At 46.1% G+C, this 21,900-nt stretch overlaps 1 protein-coding gene across 2 annotated transcripts in view; it reads left to right on the top strand.

Annotated features, from left to right (window-relative positions):
* The first annotated feature begins 468 nt into the window (after positions 1–468).
* The window catches only part of LOC115468272 (zinc finger protein 585A-like), a 70,834-nt gene continuing 49,402 nt past the window's right edge, over positions 469–21,900 (top strand). For both annotated transcript variants that reach the window (XM_030199858.1, XM_030199856.1), the window contains exons 1-4: positions 469–580; positions 1,674–1,854; positions 10,511–11,235; positions 18,165–18,288. In XM_030199858.1, the coding sequence (XP_030055718.1) occupies positions 10,522–11,235; positions 18,165–18,288 (838 nt within the window). In that variant the 5' untranslated portion in view covers positions 469–580; positions 1,674–1,854; positions 10,511–10,521. The remainder of the gene's footprint in view (positions 581–1,673; positions 1,855–10,510; positions 11,236–18,164; positions 18,289–21,900) is intronic.

Below are 21,900 nucleotides of genomic sequence, written 5' to 3'. Positions count from 1 at the left end.
GTAGAACTGGAAGTATAGATATTTACAAAGCTCTGAACTGACAGACTATTGTCTATATAAAAGATAGGGTTTCCTGGCCGTTGCCCCCTTTTCTTAAATTGGGTGAGGTAGGACTCTTCCTCACTGACATGGGCTGTTCTGTATTTTGCTAGTTTATATAGAAGTGGGATTGTTCTGTATTTGAGGACTTTTCTTTCACAAGGGTACGGGAGCAGTTTCTGAGTCCCAAGCTTTTCTCTCACTCTGGCTGTTCTGTATCTAGAGGTGAGGTGGGGTGGGTGTGGTGAGGTGGCACCCTGACATCTGTATACATGTAAATACTGAACAGAATAGGGGGTAAGGGTAATGAGATGTGATGTACTGCCTTTCTATGCTACAATCAAAGCCATTTACGTTTCTTATATGCAGGTACTTTCTCTGTCCCTAGTGGGCTCACAATCTAAGTTTTGTGCCTGGAGCAATGGAGGGTTAAGAGACTTGCCCAGAGTGACAAGGAGCTGCAGTAGGAATCGAACCCAGGTTCTCAGCCTACTGCATTAACCACTCCAGTGGAATCGGTGTGAATTAGCCCAGGGGGAAGGTAATGTGTTTTCCAGCTTTGTGTCACACGCTTCTCACCTGATACTCTGTAGGCCACATACATTCTGCATCTAAACCCCTCAGGGATGATCCCAAACACTTTATCCTCTGTGTCCAACTCTTTCTCCAAGCCTAACACCAGCACGTTCCCTCTTCTGCCAGGACCCACCTCAGTACTCTCCGTGTCTAGCATGACATATGCCTCCTGTAATTATATTTACTGAGCAGAGAAGAGCCTTCTGCTTCAGGCCCACCCGTCCTCTCCTAAGGAGCATGCAGGAACATGAGGAGAGGAAGGGTGCTGAAGCTGTCTCATAATCTAGCTCCAGCCCACTCCATCGTGCAGAGAAGAGGAGGGAAGTGTGTAAGGTTGAGCGGAGTAGAGCAATCTTTCTGTCCCCTTCCCCCCCCCCCCCCCCCCCACACTAGCAGCCAGAGATTTTTGAGGTGTTCTGGAGATTTATAAATTCCATTTGGAATTGCGGTTAAACCTTGAGAATCCTGAGGTATGTAACTTAGGCCTGTGGCAAAAGCCTCAGGGGAGCAGGGAAAGCTCTTGCTTTGGGAGAACGGAAAGCGTCCTTTTGTTCTGAAAACATCCCAAAGTGGGATAAGTACCATTGGCCTCCACATGACAGTCTCCTAGTGTAAAATGTAAAAACATCTGGATACATATACGTGGTAGACAAGAGCAGTTCTATGGAGAGAGGACACAGCATAGGTGGAGGCCAGGCCTCTGCAGAGAAAAGGGGAGGGGTCTAGATGAGGGAGAGGAGGTGAAGGTGTGCAGACTGTAGAGAGGTGATTTAGATGAAGTATGGGGTGACCTATACCTGTTGCGGTCATTTGACAGGACATTACTTCTAAGGGCTTCAGGCACACACATACGTTTTCGGTGACATGTGGCTTCACCCTTTAGTCTCTGATGCTGGGGTTTACTAAGCCACTAGTACCGACACAGCCCATTCACGGCTTAGTAAACGGACCCTTGAGTGATGTCTTCACCCATTCTAGTGACCAGTGTGCCTCTGTTGGGCAGTTCCTTGGTTGGTTGTGATACTAATTTAGATCACTTTCTCTCTCTCTCTCTGCAGAGTGGCCCCAGTTCTGTTGGAAGAGCAGCTGTGATTGCAGAGCTCCAGGAACATAAGTTAGCGCATATATTCTATCACTGCGGTGCCATCGGCTGTTCTGCCTGCAACTGATGTAATGCTCACTGGTCCGTACTTTCCTGGATCACCCCTGGAACTAGAACTGACGTTGGCCAACTTCCAGGTACTGTAGATAATTTTAATTATGTGTACAAAATTATTATTAGTAGACCTGCAATTTCATTTGTAGTTCTTTCCGTTCTGTGTGGTGTAAAGTACTTGGCCCAGGTGATTTGCTACTCACTTTGCCCTGTTACATCTTACAGGTTCACATAGATCTGTTTCAGGGCCTCTGTGATCCACGTGATTTAACAGGTTTAAATTTGCAGATGACATCCTATATAATAAAACGCACCTCCAGCGTTCTGAAGCTGACTGCACGGACATAAGCCTTGAGGCATTCGTGCTTCTGTATCCATCTCCTGAAATGATGACGTCTCCCACTTCCGGGTGCGTCAGCAGCGACTGTGCCCAATCACAACATAGCAGCTCGAGCCAACTCCATTGCGTACCTGTGCTGATGGGGGACCCCGACAGCTGAAGCCCTCTTCTCGGCTGCTGCGGCATTGCTTGCTGAATGATCTGATCAAGTTTCTATGCGTGCGTCTTGACATCAGATGCATGCACAGAAACTTGATCAGACCATTCAGCAAGCAACGCCGGTGCAGACGAGAAGAGGACTTTGGCTGTCGGGGGTTGGGGTCCCCCATCAGCACAGGTACGCGACGGCGGCGGGGGGGGGGGGGTCGAGAGGGTCGCGGCAGGGGGGTCCAGGGGTCAGTAACGCGGAGGGGGGGTGTTGAAATCGGAGGGAGGGGGCAGTCTGTAACTCGGTGGGAGGGGCGTGAGGGGGCCTTGAACTGGGAGGGAGGGGGGTCTGGAACTCGGAAGGAAGGGAAGGAGGCGTGGGTCTCAGAGGGGACAGAGCAAGACAGCGAGGGAGGGTGGGGGATTACCTTGCTAGCGCCCGTTTCATTGCCTACCGAAACGAGCCTTTTTTACTAGGAAAATTAATACTCTCCTCCTCTTCAATTTATTTTGATGTACTACAAATCAAGACAGACTGTCTGTTTATAAGCAGTTTGCAAAGTCAAAATAGTCAAGGGGTGGCTCCAACAAAGACAGATGGGGTTACAGCAAAGACATCAACAAAAAGAAAACAGTTAAAAGGTAAAATGCTTACATGGCAGTGCAGGGGAGGAAGTAAGAACAGGAGCGATGCTGAAGCCAACCGGTAGAACGCAGTCTCGGCAGACGATGAAGAACCAAACTTGCGCAACAACCTGAGTAAAGAGAGAGGCTTCTAGAGTAGGAGAGTTCAGTCCTAAGGGAGGACGATGACACCGAAGCAAGAGTGTAAGCCGGATATGACATGGAGATGCTGCTGAGAAGGGCAAAGAGTGTGTTGTGGAGCTCAAGGAATGAGAAGATTGGAGAGAAATGATGGGAGTTCAGAGTGTAAAAGCTGATGGGGAATGGGCAAACATTTTTTTCTGCTGAATCTTCTAGGTTTATAGCTGTATTTTGGACCAACTGTAGTCTTACTTGAGCGAGTGGCAGACCATGATACAGGGAATTACAGGAGTATATTTTTGAGACATCAAAGGCAGGCAGGAAGGCTTAAGCATTGGATGAACAGAGTGTGTCTGCCTCCGGGTGAAGAAGTTATTTTTATTTATTTAATTTCCACAGTTTATATACTGCATTATTCAGCATGGTAAGCAAACCAGCATACATAATTAAAATCACATAAGAAATACAATGAAACGATCGTCAGTGAGTTCTCCCTCTCCATGACTCTGTCCTGTTCTTAGCGTAAAACATCTTGACCCTGTAATCATCTAGTCGAATAAGCCTAAAAAGAGAATGTCTAATAGAAGTTTGTTTGCTGAATGTTATCAGCGTTGAGGACCATGAATTCTTAAGGAGGTTGTCAGTGCAATAGGAACATCATTATTTCAAGATTCGTGTCAGAATCTTAAATTGTATGCTGTACACCATTTTAATGGCATTTAATGGCATTTTCTCCCAAGATAGGAGAGGGAGGTCTGTATTTGTGTTGTGGGGCAGGGGTGGTTTCAGAGAGGACCTATGCTCTGGTTGTGGTGGTAGAGGGTTTTCTGGAGGGGTCATATGCTGTTTTTGTGATGGGGATGCGGAGGGGACCTTTGCTCTGGTCAGGGGAGAAGCTATGCTATGGTTACTTCGTGGTAGGGGGGTTCTGGAGGGAGCCTATGCTCTGGTTGGATGAGGGGCTCACAAAGGAGGTATGCTTTTGTTCAGGGGGAGGTGAGAACAGAGCAATATTCCAGCCGTAATCTGGAAGTTATGCCTGCTGGCCGAGAATCAGTGGCACCTGCATAGCTAAGTAACCAAAGTCAGACAGTCTTTTGTGCAGTTCTGTCTGGCTGCTTATCTCTGTGGGCATTGGCATTGAAGATTGCCGGTACCTGCTTAACTCCTGGCTGTTCCCCAGATCTGCTCCTGGACCTGCTCCTCCAGTGCCTGAATTCATCCTGGGTGGTTAGAGTTGATAGTCAGTGGCACTGCCTGGTTAAGTACAAAAAACAGAAGAAACCAGTCTTCACAAGGAAATCAACAAGAAACAAAACAGCGAAGATGACTAACAAAAACAAAAAAAATATATTAAAAAAAAAAATATATATATATTAAAAATGTCAAAATTTAAAATTAATCATAAAATATGTATTTAAAAGATAAATCCATCAAAATCAAAAATTACATAAAAAAGACGACACTTCGGATGTAAAAATGAAGAATCAACTTTATTAGCCAAACTGTAGTAGGGAGAAAGGGACTCGACATCTGTGTTTTGGCCGTACTGGCCTGCGTCAGGAGTCTTCTCTGCCGTATGTTGATTATTAATTCTATCCAAATGTAAAAACAATATGTGTGTCTTACCAATAAATTGAAGCTATAGCGCTCAATTCTACTCGAAACGAAGTTGAGCGGAGAAGATCGGAGCCCAGGGAAGGAGAGACGTCCTGAAGACTCGCAGGGATCAGATGATCTTCTTGCCCATGCAGCGCCTTCACACAGAGGTTGGAGGCGCTGCGCAGGCCCGATAAGGCGGGGGGGGGTCCGGTGGAGGGGGGAGCGGCGGCGGCGACCTCAGGGGGGGCGGGGCACAGGACCGGAGGATGGCGGGAGGGGGATCTTTGGGAGAAGGAGAAAGAGAGAGACAGGAAGGGAGGGGGAACGGGGCTGCTAAACTTTTGATTTTTTATTTAATACAAGCGGAAGCGGGGAGCAGCGGTGACCTCGGGGGGGGGGGGGGGGGCAAGGCCGTCCATTCAGGACGCTCCTGATGAGCGCCTTTGCCCCCTCCGATCCTTTTTCGATTTTTGTTTTGCTTTTCTATTAATGCAGGGGGAAGCGGGGAGATGACAGGTCTGACCTCACGTTAAATTTATCACGGTAAATGATTCGTTGCAATCATCGGTATGGTTATTGCATCCCGAATTGTCCACATTTCAATGGTAGTTACTCGTTTGCATTCCGTTTTCGTTAGCTGCTAGCGTCGTCGGAAAATGACCTTTAATGCATGCTACGGTTGAAAATTTATTCGATAAAAGGGTCGTTAAGGTTTAGTGCATCTGGGCCAGAGTGTGGTATATCTGTTTTGAAGAAAGACTCCCAGTGGCTTCTTCCTGGTTCTCCAAATCCTGTTATATCAACTTTTTACAAGTGTGTCACTAAAGATTTCAAGATCTCGAAGATCGGACATTATAAGATTTTATAATCTTACTAAAGAAGAGCATGCAGCAATGATTTCTCTTTCAAAAGATAGGCATTTCATGATTAAACCTGCCGATTAAAGGAGGTGGAGTTGTGGTTTTGGATAGAATGCAATACAGTAGAGAGACAAATACATGATGGCCAGTATTAAGCTCTGTTAGACAAAAATCCTACGCCAGAATTACATAGTAACATAGTAGATGACGGCAGAAAAAGACCTGCACGGTCCATCCAGTCTGCCCAACAAGATAAACTCATATTTGCTACATTTTGTGTATACCCTACTTTGATTTGTACCTGTGCTCTTCATGGCACGAATTGCAAGAAGAAATCAATCTAGTTGTGACGATAGCTCTTAAAGCAGGATATATTAGAATCGAGGAAAAAAAGCTTTCTATTAGTTTCTAATCCTGTTCTTCCAACTATTTATGTTCTTCCTAAAGTGCACAAATCATTGATTAATCCACCAGGGCGACCAATCTTGTCAGGAAATGGTTCAGTTTTAGAACCTTTGTCTCTCAGTTTGTGGACTTTTTCTTAGACCCTTTGTCCCGTTGATTAAATCCTATGTCAGGGACTCTTACTACTACTACTATTACTACTTGACATTTCTAAAGCGCTACTAGGGTTACGCAGCGCTGTACAGTTTAACATAGAAGGACAGTCCCTGCTCAAAGGAGCTTACAATCTAAAGGACAAATGTACAGTCAGTCAAATTGGGCAGTCTAGCTTTCCTGAATAGAGGTATAAAGGTTAGGTGCCGAAGGCGACATTGAAGAGGTGGGCTTTGAGCAAGGATTTGAAGATGGGTAGGGAGGGGGCTTGGCGTAAGGGCTCAGGAAGTTTATTCCAAGCATAGGGTGAGGCGAGGCAGAATGAGCGGAGCCTGGAGTTGGCGGTGGTGGAGAAGGGTACTGAGAGGAGGGATTTGTCCTGTGAGCGGAGGTTACGGGCGGGAACGTAAGGGGACTCTTCACATATCATTAATTTATTAGAATAATTTGATGGTGATTTGCAAGATATTTTAGTTATTTTGAACATAGATAACCTCTACACCAACATACCACAATTGGAAGCTTTGTCCATTATCAAGAAGACTTTGAGAGAAAGGAAGACCGTTCTACGTCATTATGCCATTGGCTACTTTAGCATTGACAAAGAATTATTTTTGTTTTTAGAAAAGATTTTACCAACAGATTAAAGGAACAGCAATGGGGTAATCCATGGCTCCTGACATTGCCAATTTTTATGTCGCTGATTTTGAGGATAAATTTCGTAATGATCATCCATTCAAAACACAAGCGATTTTCTAGAAATGATATATTGATGTCGATCTTTTGTGGAGGGACGGTGAAGATGATTTGCTGCAGTTCTACAGATGGTTGAATACCTGCAACAGAAACCTGAGATTTATTTTTTGGATATTTTGATCAAGAAATCTACCTATAGGTTTGTCACCATAGTGTATTGAAAACCCACTGATAAAAAAACCACATTTTTATATTTGAAAGCTTCCATAATAGAAGTTTAAAAGAAAATCTTTCCTTCTCTCGGCTTTGCACAGATTTTGAAGAGTTTGATGCATAGGCTGACACTATGATGGAACATTTTAGACAAAGACATTACCCCCAACATAGCATTCAGAAGAATTTAGATAGAGCAAGAATACAATGTAGAGATAACTTGCTAAATTCTAAAAAGAATAGACCCAAACTTGTCCTAGTTTGTACCCTTAGATTTTGTTTATTTTTGTTACATTTGTACCCCGCACTTTCCCACTCATGGCAGGCTCAATGTGGCTTACATGGAGCAATGGAGGGTTAAATGACGATATTTGGAAATGTTTGAAGAGGTGGTGGAGAGGAAAATGGTAACGGAATTCAAACATGCGTGGGATAAACATAAAGGAATCCTCCTCAGAAGGAAGGGATCCCCAGAAGCTTAGCCGGCGGTGGGAGGCAGGGCAGATTTATACGGTCTGTGCCAGAGCCGGTGGTGGGTAGCGGGGCGGGTGGTTGGGAGGTGGGGATAGTACTGGGCAGACTTATACAGTCTGTGCCCTGTAAAAGACAGGTACAAATCAAGGTAAGGTATACACAAAAAATGACATGTGAGTTTATCTTGTTGGGCAGACTGGGTGGACCGTGCAGGTCTTTTTATGCTACTACCACTACTACTACTATTTAGCAATTTTATAGCGCTGCGTACGCCTTGTAGCACTATAGAAATGCTAAATAGTAGTAGTAGTACTCAAGGAATAAAAATCTTAGAGAAAAGTTAGTTCCGTCAGCTCTTCCTGAGTATGAACAAGATTAACGCAGGACACTCACCATGTGGCAAGTGCTCACTTTACAAGCATTGTAAAACCCTCAACAGCTTTGCACATCCAGTTTCCTTTTCTCTTAAAACCTTCCACTGATAGTTGACAGGGCCGCAGAGAGACTAGGCTGGGCCCGGGGCAAGGCTGCCCCGCCTCCGCCCCCCGCTGCTCCCCATGCTGCTGCAGTCCGCGGTCTCACCTGCATGGCTCTGGGCCCCCTTCATTCAAAGCGGTAGTCGCAGATCGCCTCTCTTCTGGTGTAACTTCTGGTTTCCGTGAGGGCGGGACACAGGGAGGGAAGGCCAGAAGAGAGGCGATCTGCGACTGCCGCTTTGAATGAAGGGGGCCCGGAGCCGTGGAGGCAGGCAGGTGAGACCGCAGACTGCAGCGCCGGTAGCCTGACCCCGGCGCTGGGTCCCCCTTGGAGGCCCAGGCCCGGGGAATTTTGCCCCCCCCACCCCCCACGGTGTCCCTGATTGTTGATCTATGAATGTGATATATGTCCATGTGGTTTGTTCTGTATTGGAAAAACAAAAGGCATGATTAGAACAAGAATTATTGAGCATAGAAGTTGCATAAGTAGGAATGGACAGTGAGCTCCATTGGAGAAATATTGGTATCAGAAGAATCATAAGATAGATAGATTTACAATTTTTTGTTATTAAGGAGATTCATCCAACATGGAGAAGAGAAGATGTGCATATATTTTTGTTACAAGAAGAACAGTGTTTTATTTTTAATTTTAGAACAGTACAGCCTGCTGGTCTTAATTCTGAACTTGATTTGAGATCTTTTTTTTGTGAAGACATAATTATTTGTGTGCATTTTCTGTATAATGTTGTATTTAATTTTATATAATGTATGTTTCATGTTCATTCTTTTATGATGATGTTTTATGTGGTTTAATGTTCTTATGTTTAATGCTTTTTTTATATGAATTTTTTTCACATGGGCTTAACATGTACTTTAGGCAAAAATATGATTACTATTTGTAGGCATTTTTTGATGCATGGTTTTTTACCATATTTTTAATATTTCTCTTTATATAAATAAATATTGTGATGATGAAGCTCCCACCTCAGGATCCCAGAGCCCTCTTTCACTCAGGGTGAACTGGTTCTCAATATGCAGATTTTATGCAAATTGATCTACTACCCTTTTCTGCTCAGGGTGACCTGCTTCTCAAAAGGCAAACATAGTCAGGTCTCCCCAATCAGGCTATTTCCATACACATCTTTATTCCAGCCTCTGGGGCACACTTCTTTTAGCTTAAAACACTTTCACAAGCTTAAACAGTTCTTCCAGCTTAACCCTTTCATTTCTTCCTACTCAGTGCAATCTTCCATTTCTTCTTGCACAGTTCAATATCCATAGATTTCTTCCCCCTGAGCCCTCTCACGCAGGCATTTGGGCTCAGTACTAACTCAGTCCCTGGACACACAGTCCCTCCTTGTAGCACACAGCTCTAGACACACCGTCTTTTCAGCTGGGACACACAGTCCCTCTTCACGGTTCTAGACACACACTCTTTTCCTCTGGGACACATAGTTCTTATTCTTGATACTCTAGGGCCTTCTTACCCCAGCCAGCTTCCTTCTTGGGAACACACAGTTCTACCACCAGTCCAAAGGGCACAGCCAGTACTTCTCATGGGGATCCCTCTACTTCAGTTACCAGCCCTCTTCTTCAGCTGCCAGCTCTTCTTTTCCCCCTCACACTCTGGTGGGGTCTTAAGTAGTTAATGGCCAAACAGGACCCAGCCCATAACCTGCTGCACCTGTTTCTATCCCCAGGACTCTCCCTGGTCCTAGCGACCTCCCGCTATACCTCCCCTTTCTGGCTCCCTTTAGTGACTCACCCAGCCCTTCTCCCTGGACATTTTAGGGGGAACAGCGCCCTCTAGGGGCCTAACCAGGGTAGGACAGCCTCTTCCTTATCACAATATACACACACACATACATACACATCTGTATGTGTGTGTGTATATATCATTAGGGTCCCTATTTACTAAGTCGTGGTAGAGGCATGTTAGTGTTTTTATCTCGTGCTGTGTAGATGCCCATAATATTTCTGTGGGTGTCTACGTGGTTAGCACACACTAAAAACGCTAGCACAGCTTAGTAACAGAGCCCTAAGTCACTGTTGGACCTCTTTTATGAAGCCACGCTAGCAATTCCTGTGTGACAATGCTGACGGAACCCACTCAAAGTGAATTGGCTTTGCCGGCATTATCGCACTGATAAAAGAGGCCCTGTGTTATTTATATAGTTCATTCACTTTTTTTAATGCTACTTTTATTCCACGTTTTGGATCATCAGATTTCATAACTGTTGTTGGTGGAGGAGGAGCAATGCTCTTGGGGAGGGGGTGGGATCTAATCAGATACCCTTGTGCTGTTCTCTGCCTTTATTCTTCCGGGACCCACATAAGTGTCTTATGTGGGTTTTGGCTGAATATTTGGCCAACGGCCTCCTGTCTGATCAGACCTTGATAATCCCATGTTGTTGCCCCCACGTAGCTCAGCATAACTTAGCTGGTGACGGGTAGCATTAAAAAAAAACCAACAACAACACTCGCCACTGCTGGCTGAATATTCCCTGCCGTATCTTTATTTGTTTAGGTCTTCATCAGTTGTGTGCTTGACACCTCTGTTGGCCTTGTGTGTTTATAATAAATCTAGATTCTCTTCCTTGTCCTGTAGGTGAATGGAAAATGAACAGGAACATGAAGGACCCTGGACCATGTGCTTTAACACTGGATCCTCAGCTGGTGTTTCCAGAGGACTCCAAAGACATTTTCCCCAGTACTGAGCAGGAGCAAATCTGGGAGTGTAAGCAGCAGAGACACTTTGCAGGACAGGAGCAGAGCACCGAGGTGAAAAGAAGCGTCACTAATGGGACAGTCTTCGGCACAGAGCAGAAAGGGGAAGGGGTGGCAGTATATGCTGCCTGTGACGGAGCATATATAGCAACTTTCAGCATCCCACAGGTCATTCAGGCTAAAGAAGAAACAAACACATCTGCTCAGCCTGGGAAGACCTTCAGGAATAAAAAGGCTTGCAATCTCCAGCAGAGGATGTGTAGTGGCGAGCGAGCGTTTCCTTGCAGTGAGTGTGGAAAGAGCTTCCTGCGGGGCTCCGATCTCATGAAGCACATGAGCACCCACAGGGGAGACAGATCAAACATCTGCAGAGCCTGTGGCAAGGGCTTCCGTCGGCACACCTCCCTCATCATCCACGAGCGGATCCACACCGGGGAGAGACCCTATCAGTGTGCGACCTGCGGCAAGAACTTCATCCAGCGCCAGCATCTCACCACCCACGTGAAGACTCACACTGGGGAGAGACCCTTTCTGTGCGTTGAGTGTGGGAAGGGCTTCAGGTGGCGGTCTGAGCTTATCAAGCACCAGCGAGTTCATGCTGAGAAGGTAGGCCTGCGGGTTTTGTGATGAGTAACCTTTGCAAACCTTGCTCACATTTCATTTATTAATCAATAAGTTTTTATTCGCAAGAACAACCAGCAACAAAATAAGTTGAGTGAAAAACAGTCCGTTATCAAGTCAAAATCATAGTTTGTCACTATGAAAACCCAAAGCAAAATCAAGCAAGCACAGATTACAACAGTATAATCATTAATAATCCCCCCCCCCCACATATATTTCATTTTATGAGCAGCTGTCTAAGATGATTAGAGAACAGACTTGAGTAAGATTATAGAGGAAGAGAATGCTGAGTACCCTTGTCTGTCTTTGGGATGCATCCACTAGAAACAAAGAAAATGACAGCAGAAAAAGACCATACGGCCAATCAACAACCCCTTTTTCTTGAAAAATCTTTGGTGCTTTTTGCAGGACTTCTTGAAAGCTGATGCTTTTCTTATCTGATTCATCTGTATTTATCCTTTGGAGGTGTTCAAAAAGATGAGTAGATGATGCAGGGGTGGCCTAAGACAATCTGCCGCCTGAGGCAAGGCATGAGCTGCTGCTGCCCCCGGCTCCTTCGCCACCACCAACCCCCTTCCATGAACTTACCTTTTTCTTTTCCCATAGGCTGCCCTGCCGCTGGTCCCGGACCCTTCTCTCTGTTGCGGGCGGCCCGCCTCTCTGATGCAATTTCCTGTTTCCTTGGAGGCGGGCTGCAGTAGAGAGAAGGGGCCGGGACCGGTGGCAGGGCAGCCTTTGGAAAAAAAAAAGAAAAGGTAAATTCAGGGAGGGGATTGGGGAAGGAAGAGCAGGGGGGCGATACTGCCTCAGAAGAGTGCCGCCTGAGGCCCCCACCTCAGTTGGCCTAATGGTAGGGTCGCTACTGAGATGACGACACCGTCTAGAGGATAAATACACCTAATCACTGGTCCCAGAGCTCAAAAAGTCCCGTTATGTACTTACCTAATATAATAATTTGCTATGTGAATGTTCTAAAGTGTCTCACTGGGATTGTAACTACTTGCTGACGTCACTGGCCAGCAGTAGAACCCTGCTTGCCTGACGTCAGCAGGGGGTTACGATCCCAGTGAGAGACGCGTGTTGAAGAACAGCGGGAGCAGGTAGAGACGTCCCTACGTGCACGTCGCCCCCCCTCCAAAATTGCCAACCCCCCTCTGTAACCCCCCCCCCCCCCCCCGTTACTGGGGTCCTGGCAGCAGCAATGAAGAGCCTCGTGAGTCTGCTGCCTTCCTTTCTTTTCGCCCTCAGCTCTGACTCTGGTCCCGCCCTCATTTCCTGTTTCCGCAAGGGCGGGACCAGAATCAGAGCTGAGAGCGAAGGGAAGGCAGCAGACTCGCGAGGCTCTTCACTGCTGCCGCCGGGACCCCGGTAAGACGGGGGGAGGGGAGAGTAGCAGAGGGGGGTTAGCGATTTTGGAGGGGGGGCGACGTGCACGTAGGGGGATGGGCGGGGCCAGTGTCAGGGAGGGGAGGGCCGCGGGTGGAGGCATCGCAAGGACGTGTCTGTGAGACAGAGAGGAGGGGGACTGGAACTCGGGGGAGGGACAGAGGGAAGGAGAGAGAGGGAGGACCTGGAAATTGGAAGGGAAGAAAGGGGGCCGTGGGACTTGGAGGGGACAGGGAGGGAGAGAGGGATAACCTTGCTAGCACCCGTTTCATTTCATACCGAAACGGGCCTTTTTTTACTATTTACTGAGTAACAAACAGCAGTAAAGATTCACAGTTCCTATGAAATTTAACACTATTTCTTATGTTTCCTGATAAAAATACAGAGACCCAATAAGCAAGCATAGTGCTATTGATAAATCATTTTTATTGGTGAATGACAACAGGTCACAAATGCAGAAACAATCAAAAACATTCAAGTTGGTGATCATTCTGATGAAAACTCGTTGCTCCAATAACCTTCCCTTCCTATTCTTCTATGCCTAAGTCCTACACATGACATCAATGCGGAAAGGCTAATGAAACCATACTCTGCTTCTATATAGAACATAACAGAAGCAACGCCTCCCCTCCCCCCATCTCTCTACTACTACTACTATTTAGCATTTCTATAGCGCTACAAGGCGTACGCAGCGATGCACAAACATAGAAGAAAGACAGTCCCTGCTCAAAGAGCTTACAATCTAATAGACTAGAAATAAAGTAAGCAAATCAAATCAATTAATGTGTACAGGAAGGAGGAGAGGAGGGTAGGTGGAGGCGAGTGGTTACGAGTCAAAAGCAATGTTAAAGAGGTGGGCTTTCAGTCTAGATTTTGTACCAGTCTAGATTTCCTATCCCAACCCTGCAACCATTGCCATTGATTTAATACACATTTCATGCTCTGGAAAAATCCAGCTAACTAACTCAGCTGCACACATGATCACAGAACTTAAACTTACAACCTGTAGGTGTCCGTAGAGTCATCTTCTCCACAATGGTAGCTGGAGGCAGGTAGAACAGGTCTGGTGGCTGGAGATGAAATAACTGGCCGAGTCCCTGCACAGCCTTATATGTGATTTGTTATCTGTCGTGTCCTTTAAGTCATGATAGCTCCATGACTTGTGATTGATGGGTACAATTGTTGACGGTCACAAGCCAGTAAGGAGCCTGCCAAGTAAGCCTCAGATATTCAAACACAACATAACCTTGTATCTGCTCTCTACTGGATTGGCAAACGTCTTTATTGTACCGTGTAAGCCACATTGAGCCTGCAAATAGGTGGGAAAATGTGGGGTACAAATGCAACAAATAAATAAATATGCCAAAATACGGTGGAATTCTCCTTCCTCAAGAGTTGACTCAAGTCATCCAGGTTACGTAGTAACTGAGTCATTGAACACGTCACAGTCCTTGTCCTCTGCTGATGAAATGCAGTGTAAGTCTTTGATATAGAGAATCCATGTGATGGCACAGGCCTTTGATACAGACTGGGTCAGATTAAGCTCCGTGATACGCATGCTGTGTTGTCACAGGGACTGTACTACTCACAAGCGTATACGTATTTAAATCAGTTCCCATATGCCATAACGAACGCTCTCTGGACAGACTCCATCCTGATTGTGTATTTTTGAAGGTGTGGTCTGCAGAACTGTAGAGTTATACAGGGGCACTCTCGCCTCTTTTTTGCTGCTGGACATTCCTCTCCCTATGCACCCAAGCATCCTTCTAGCTTTTGCTGTTGCTTTATCTACCTGTTTCTCTACTTTGGAGTAGGCTAGTGGTTAGTGCAGTGGACTTTGATCCTGGGGAACCGAGTTCAATTTCCACTGCAGCTCCTTGTGACTCTGGGCAAGTCACTTAACCCTCCATTGCCCCTGGTACAAAATAAGTACCTGAATATATGTAAACCGCTTTGAATGTAGTTGCAAAAACCTCAGAAAGGCGGTATATCAAGTCCCATTTCCCTTTCCCTTATTACATCACAAGTCAAGTATCAGGCAGTCAAGCCATTGTGACATCACTGATGAGGTTGGTTCTTATTGGTGGAATAATGAGTGGAGGAGTAGCCTTGTGGTTAGTGCAGTGGACTTTGATCCTGGGGAACTGTATTGGGCAATCAAGCCATTGTGACATCACTGATGAGGTTGGCTCTTATTGGTGGAATGAGTGGAGGAGTAGCCTAGTGGTTAGTGCAGTGGACTTTGATCCTGGGGAACTGAGTTCGATTCCCACTGCAGCTCCTTGTGACTCTGGGCAAGTCACTTAACCCTCCATTGCCCCTGGTACAAAATAAGTACCTGAATATATGCAAACCACTTTGAATGTAGTTGCAAAAACCTCAGAAAGGCGGTATATCAAGTCCCATTTCCCTTTCCCTGTCTTCCACAGTCCTTCAATAGAAAATGTCTTCTGTCTTAGAAGATGTGCTGGTAGCAGGATGTACAGAATCCATAGTAACATAGTAAATGATGGCAGATAAAGATCTGTACGGTCCATCCAGTCTGCCCAACAAGATAAACTCATTTTGCTTGATAATGCGATACTTTATTTATATATATATATATATATACTCAAGTTTGATTCCCCCTTGCATATTTTGCTAGTTGTGGCGAACATGTTTGCTTGTTTAAAAAAAAAAAAATCAAAATATCGTTATCTGCATCACTCAAACATAAACAACAGTGCAGTTCATTAACAAGCTTCAAAGTAGAAAGTGACATGGGGACAAAGTTTGTCCCCGTCCTTGTGGGCTCTGTTCCCGTCCCCATATCATTATCTAGTGTCCACCCTATTGCAGGTTTTTGTGTTTTCTATATAAAAAAAAGGAAAATCTTTCCCAATACTCACTTGAAAAATATTGAAAAAAAAAAAAGAATCAAGCAGAGATCTTGTGACACCCCTTTCCTCAGAGTGGACTTCGTTTGCCACTACCATTTGTCTCCTCTCAATTGCTAATCCGTTCAGTCACTCTCTAATAAGAATTGTGGGTAAATCAGATAATCGCCTAGCTTAGCAAACAGTCTGGCTAGACAGATACCTGTAAGTCTAGGGACGGCACTACAGGGAGCCAGCCAGATTCGTTTGTCTTAACTGGTAATTTCCAAAGAAGCAATATGCCAAGATGGAAAATTTATTATTGATTATATATAGATGATAATAACAAAAATACTTAGTGAAATAGCAAGCAAACACACAATAGATATGTATATGTGTGTGTATATATATATATATATATCTCCTACTATATAAATGAAGAGTGACCGACGTGCCGCGCATGTACAGAACAGCACAGCTGTTCTGCGCATATGCGGCACGTCACAGGTGACGGTCACTACACCTAATACGCTGCCACTACCACTGGGTGCAGTTGAAAAGCGCCCGCCGAATTTGAACGACATTTTAACAATGAACTCGCCCCAGCACTGCAAGTCTATTTCAGTGTGGTTTCCCTTAGTGTAAAAATAATACCTGGGTGATTTGCTATGGCAGCAGCTTCGTGGTAAAACTATGTTGTTTTTTTTTTCCTATTGTTTAAACACTGTGGCGGGGAGGTGGAGGATGGGGAAAATGGGCAACGCCTTCCAGTTTATGTGAAAAGTGGGTGTTAGGAGGAAGAACCCCCCCCCCCCCATTAAAAGGCGCACTTTCCTGTCAATCAAGTCATCGACCCCCACGAGGTCGACCGTTTTAAATAAAACAGCCATGCCTAAATCCAGGGTTCTTACCAATGGCGAATACGCCTCTACTTGCTTTCTTCCTGCGCGCGAAAAGCCGAAAACCTACAGAGCCCTGAGCGCCAACACACCGCACATGCGCAGCATTCACAGCCTGTCCCTTTCGACTGTCTTAATATTAAAAACAGCAAAGAAAACTACAGCTCCCGGCATCCCCTGCTGAGAACTCACCCAGTGATTTCCTACCCGGTCTGTCCTATCCCAGCAGAGCCAGAGTCGGGTAACAAAAGCTGAATTGCTATTTACGTCACAACTACATAAAAAAAAAAAAAAAGAGAGAAAGGGAAGTAGCCGTTCATTGGAGCTACGAGTAGTTCTCTGCGATGTCCCGAAGTTCGTAGTGGTGGTGGCGGCTGCAAAGAGGGAGGACATGGCCCAACATGAGATGCTCTCCTCCTCCTCCTCCTCTCATTTGCATGAGCTGATGACTAGCAAGGGGGTTGACTGTGTATGTCCACATAGCGCCACTGATGCTATGGGGGGAGGGTAATGCAAGAGGAGAGGAGGGAAAGCCGGGGAAGGGATTAGCTGGATTTGTGTGTGTGTGCTGGTGGGATATGTGGAGAGAACTGGAGAAGTGTGAGGGGAAGATGTATAAGGGAGTGGATTTGAAAGTGCTATGGTGGGGTGGGCATCTTGGGGGAAGGGCTTGAGAGGGTGAAGAGAGAACAAGAAGGTCTTGCTAGGGGATGGGGACAGAAGTAAAGAAAATCCTGTAAGGTATCCCCCTGGATATGGGGCAGAGAAAACAAGGGGATTCAGGATAGTTGAGGTATGAAACTCCTGGAGGAGTCAAGTCTGAGCAGGGAGAATGCTTTGTGGGGGTTGGGGGGAGTCAGGCCCAGAGCAGAACGTAGAATATAAAAGTGTACTGTACACATCCACTCTAATTTCTTCCTTTGGCTATTTCACAACAAAAATGACTGGGCTTGTTCAGTGCTAAGAGAATTCTCATTTCTTTGTCTTCCAAAAGTTGTGTCCAGACCTCAGTTCACTGTCCTCAGGTGAATGATTTGTCCCAATCAGAACACACATTCCTGCTGTCCAGAAGATGATATCCAGGCCTAAAGGACAAAGAAGTCCAGTGTTGATCCAGATGCTCTCTGGTACCATTGCAGAGTCCCACAAACGTTATCACATATTTGGGGCTTGTCAGGTAGCCAGCTTTCACCCCCTGAGATGGAGTGATATTCTCTGTGATAACAGTGTCCTTATTCTGGCAGAGAAACAGGAAATGTCCAAGCGGCCATGATAGTCTTGCTCACACAGATGATTTGGATCCAGGCCTGTATGTGGACATACTCCTCAGTTGCACAGAAGGTGGTGCTCTGCGGACACTCCTATATCTTTAGGGCCCATAACAAGGACACACAGTTTATTTATGCGGACGTTTGTCAAAGCATTGCTGAACTAGTGCTCTCCCTCAATCCAACTGTCTGATCACCCAGTCAAAGAAATTTATTGGCGTCATCTGACAAGACCTACCTCTAGTAAAACCATGCTGCTTCAGGTCCTACAATCCACTGGATTCCAGAAATTGCATGACCAGACTGTGCCAGGATTCAGATTTCAAAACAGGGAGGTTCTGATGGGCCTCATTTTAGCCGAATTAAAGGTGAAATAGTTGCAAATATTCTTGGCTTTCATTCATATTCCCCCACAAGAGAGGTGGCAGAGCTTGGGCTCACCTGCTTTCTTCACCTCAGTTGGGAGAGCACGTTGGTTCTAATCATGGCCCTGGTTTGTGTTTCAGGCCCCGGTTTTCGACGATGTTCCCATTCCCTTCTCAGAGGAAGAGTGGAAAGAGTTAGAGGACTGGCAGCGGGAGATTTACAGAAACATGATGAAAGATAACTCAACTGTCTTTACTGCACCAGGTAACTGCAGTCATCCTTGGCGTCCTTTGACACTTTTGCCTTTGCTAGATCAGCTAGGTTCATCGTGGGTCTTCATGACATCTTCTCATACCCTGATGTACAGTTTTGAGCCTCATCACTAACAGATATGTTTTGCTCATATTGTACATGCTTTTCACTTTTAAAGCAGACACTGTTCACACAGTCAAGAAGTGCTGACTCTTCAGTTCCTGTAGAGCAACTCTTCCCATTGTCAACGTTTTTCAAAGATTTTACTTGGGTAATTAACAGGTCCAGCTTGAGGGATTGTGGCGCCTTGAGCTTTTGCACTTCCATTTTGGGCCGGTCTTGCAGTAAGATCAATGCAGATATCGGAGCTCAGACCACAAGAATGATCCCATACCAGATGTGTTTTATAATTCTTTTTTAATTGGGTTGGTCCTGGTCTCTCTTTACTACTTCCTTTGTAGGTTTTCTTCTAAGTTCTTTCCCAGGTTCTCATTACCATTTTCTATTTCTTCAGTCTTCTTGTCATCTTCCCTTCCTCTCCCATATCTTTCTCTGATGTTGATCATTCTCTTTCATTTTATTTCTCTTTTTGTCATCTGGCTTTCTGTCTACATATAGCTAGATTCCTCCTCCTTCGCACACTCTAGTCTTCAGTTTCCCTCTTTTCATCTTCCCCTTACTTACAAGCTTTCCTTTTCTTCTGCTACTTTCCTACTCCTCCCATTCCCCACTTCTCTCATTCCTTCCCTGGTCTCCTATCCCACCCTTGCCTTTCACCCACTTTCTAGTTCCCCATTGCTTCCTCCTATACTTAATTCCCTCTCTACCTTCCTCTGCCTCCTATCCCATTTCCTTCCTTGTCATTCATCCCTTCCCTGCCTCCAGTTCTTTTCTTACCCCCTATACAGACTCACATTTCCCCGTTTTATATCCTCCATTTCTACCCTCTCACCTCCTCTCTGTCCCCATCCTTTGTCTCTCGCCCTCTCTATAGATCTACATTCCTTGCATCTGTCTCCCAACCTCTTTCCAAATTCTCCTTCAAATTTTCTGCTTTCCCCATTTTTTCTGTACTCAGTCTCAGAGCCCTACCCTTACCCTCACCCAATTTCCCCACTGTTCTTCCTCATCCCTGCTCAGTCCCCACTCTTCACCCAACCCAATTTCTGAATCCTAATTCACAATCCCATCAAAGTCCTGAATCCCCACTTCCCTTCTGGTCTTCCACCCAATCATAGAGTCCCTGCCTAAGTGTGAGTCTCTGTTCTCCTGCCTCCCCATGTCCGTAATATCTGCCCTTCTGCTTCTTCCTTTTTGTAAGGATCCATTACCCCTGCAGTTTTCCCCATACCTATTTCTTTCCTTCTCTAGTCTCTTCCCCTTCATATGGCCTTGCTTCGTCCCTTCACAGTTTCGGCCCTCCTTTCTCTTCCACTATCGGCCCCCTTCTTCCACCTTGTCTTCCGCCTGGACTGATATACTCATATCACCCCTCTCTTCAAGTCACTTCACTGGCTCCCGATCAAGTACCGCATACAGTTCAAGCTTCTTCTACTAACCTACAAATGCACTCGATCTGCAGCCCCTCCTTACCTCTCTACCCTCATCTCCCCTTATGTTCCGACCTGTAACCTCCGCTCTCAAGACAAATCCCTCCTTTCAGTACCCTTCTCCACCACCGCCAACTCCAGGCTCCGCCCATTCTGCCTTGCCTCACCCCATGCCTGGAATAAACTCCCTGAGCCCATACGCCAGGCCCCCTCCTTGCCCATCTTCAAATCCTTGCTCAAAGCCCACCTCTTCAATGTCGCCTTCGGCACCTAACCACTACACCTCTACTCAGGTAATCTAGACTGCCCCAACTTGACGTCCTTTAGATTGTAAGCTCCTTTGAGCAGGGACTGTCCCTCTTTGTTAAACTGTACAGCGCTGCGTAACCCTAGTAGCGCTCTAGAAATGTTAAGTAGTAGTAGTAGTACTTTCTAGCTCAGCATTAGTTCCCCTCCTTCTGGTCCTCAGCATCAGCCCCAGTATCAGGATCAGTCCCTTTTTCCCAGCCCCCAACATTAGCATCAGCCTCCAGCTCCCTTCTCCCCAATCCCAGCATTCGTCCCTAGCATCAATATCCACCCCCTTATCCTAGTGCCCAGCCCCCCAGCAGAGGCAGAACCTCTTACATTTGAAACCAGCCACATGGCTTATGGCAGTAGAACTGCACAGCAGTGGGAGCAATGGAACATGCCCCTGCCTCCGTGAAGGGTTGAGCTGGTGGGGCAGGTTAATGACACCCTTAAGCTTGGGTGCCGTCAGCCACTACCTTACTGGTTTACCACCTTAAGTTGGGTAAACTCAGGTGTTTGAAGATGGCCCTCCAGGATGGGGGATAGTGTGGTGCCAGAGTCAGGCAGTTTCCCTTTGAATATGAGTGGAGGAGTAGCCTAGTGGTTAGTGCAGTGGACTTTGATCCTGCGGAACTGGGTTCGATTCCCACTGCAGCTCCTTGTGACCCTGGAAAAGTCACTTAACTCTCCATTGCCCCAGGTACAAATTGGTACCTGTATATACTATGAACGTAGTTGCAAAAACCACAGAAAGGCAGTATATCAAGTCCCATTCCCTTTCCCCCATTGCAGAACCTTGTCTTCTCAGTGACGTGCTGAAATATTTTATGAAATCAGAGTGTCCTGTCAATACATGTCTGCTTAATATGTCCTGAGTAAGGGATACGATGAGGGACCCTTAACACTCTTTTTTTTCCTCTCCACTGTCATCCTTTAAAGAAGTGCTCGGACAGCGAGGGTAAAGGGCCATGGATGTGATACACTGTTTTTCTGTGGTGTATCCAAAGCAGTTTATGTATTACTAGTGGAACCAAGCCCGTTTCGTTAACAATGAAACGGGCCCTAGGAAGGCTCTTTGTGTAAACGTTTTTTTTTCTCTCTCCCCTGCCCTCCTCTCAATGTCCAGCGATTCTCCTCTTCCCTGTCCTCCCATCCGTGTCCCGCGATTCTCTCCTCTACTCTCCTCCCATCCCATCCATGTCCATCAATTCTCCTCTGTCCTGCCCAGTGCCTTCCCCTTCTCCTCCCCTGCCCTCCCCTCGATTCTCTCCTCCCCTCCATGTCCAGCGATTTGTACCTGAACGTTCTCTGGCTGGCTGGCTTCTGTTACGTTCGTAACTTCCTGAAGTCAGCTCGCCTCCAGCGTTCCCTTCCCTCTCACTGTTCCGCCCTCTGACATCATTATGTCTTGACATGAGGACGGGACAGTGAGGGGGAATGGAACACTGGAGGCTGGCTGACGTCAGGAGATGTTACGAACCCAGCCAGCCAGCCAGAGAATGTTGGAGGTACAAATTATTATATAGGATATACAGTCTAGGTTTTTTATTTTTTTGTACCTGTGGCAGTGGAGGGTTAAGTGACTTGCACACAAAGTGGAGGAACACTCAGTCCTTACATTCGTCCGCAAGATAGAGTCCAAAGAGTAGGGTAAAATGCTCTTTCAAAGGACCAAGGAAGGCGTTAGTTCAAAAAGATTATCTTTATTGGAGGAGCTCAAAAGACTCAACACAGCTGCTGTGTTTTGGCGTGAAGACGCCTGCTTCAGGAGTCTCGTGATGTT

This window comes from Microcaecilia unicolor, chromosome 4 (assembly GCF_901765095.1).
Source record: "Microcaecilia unicolor chromosome 4, aMicUni1.1, whole genome shotgun sequence".
Lineage (NCBI taxonomy): Eukaryota > Metazoa > Chordata > Amphibia > Gymnophiona > Siphonopidae > Microcaecilia > Microcaecilia unicolor.
This window is presented reverse-complemented; position numbering and strand designations above follow the sequence as displayed.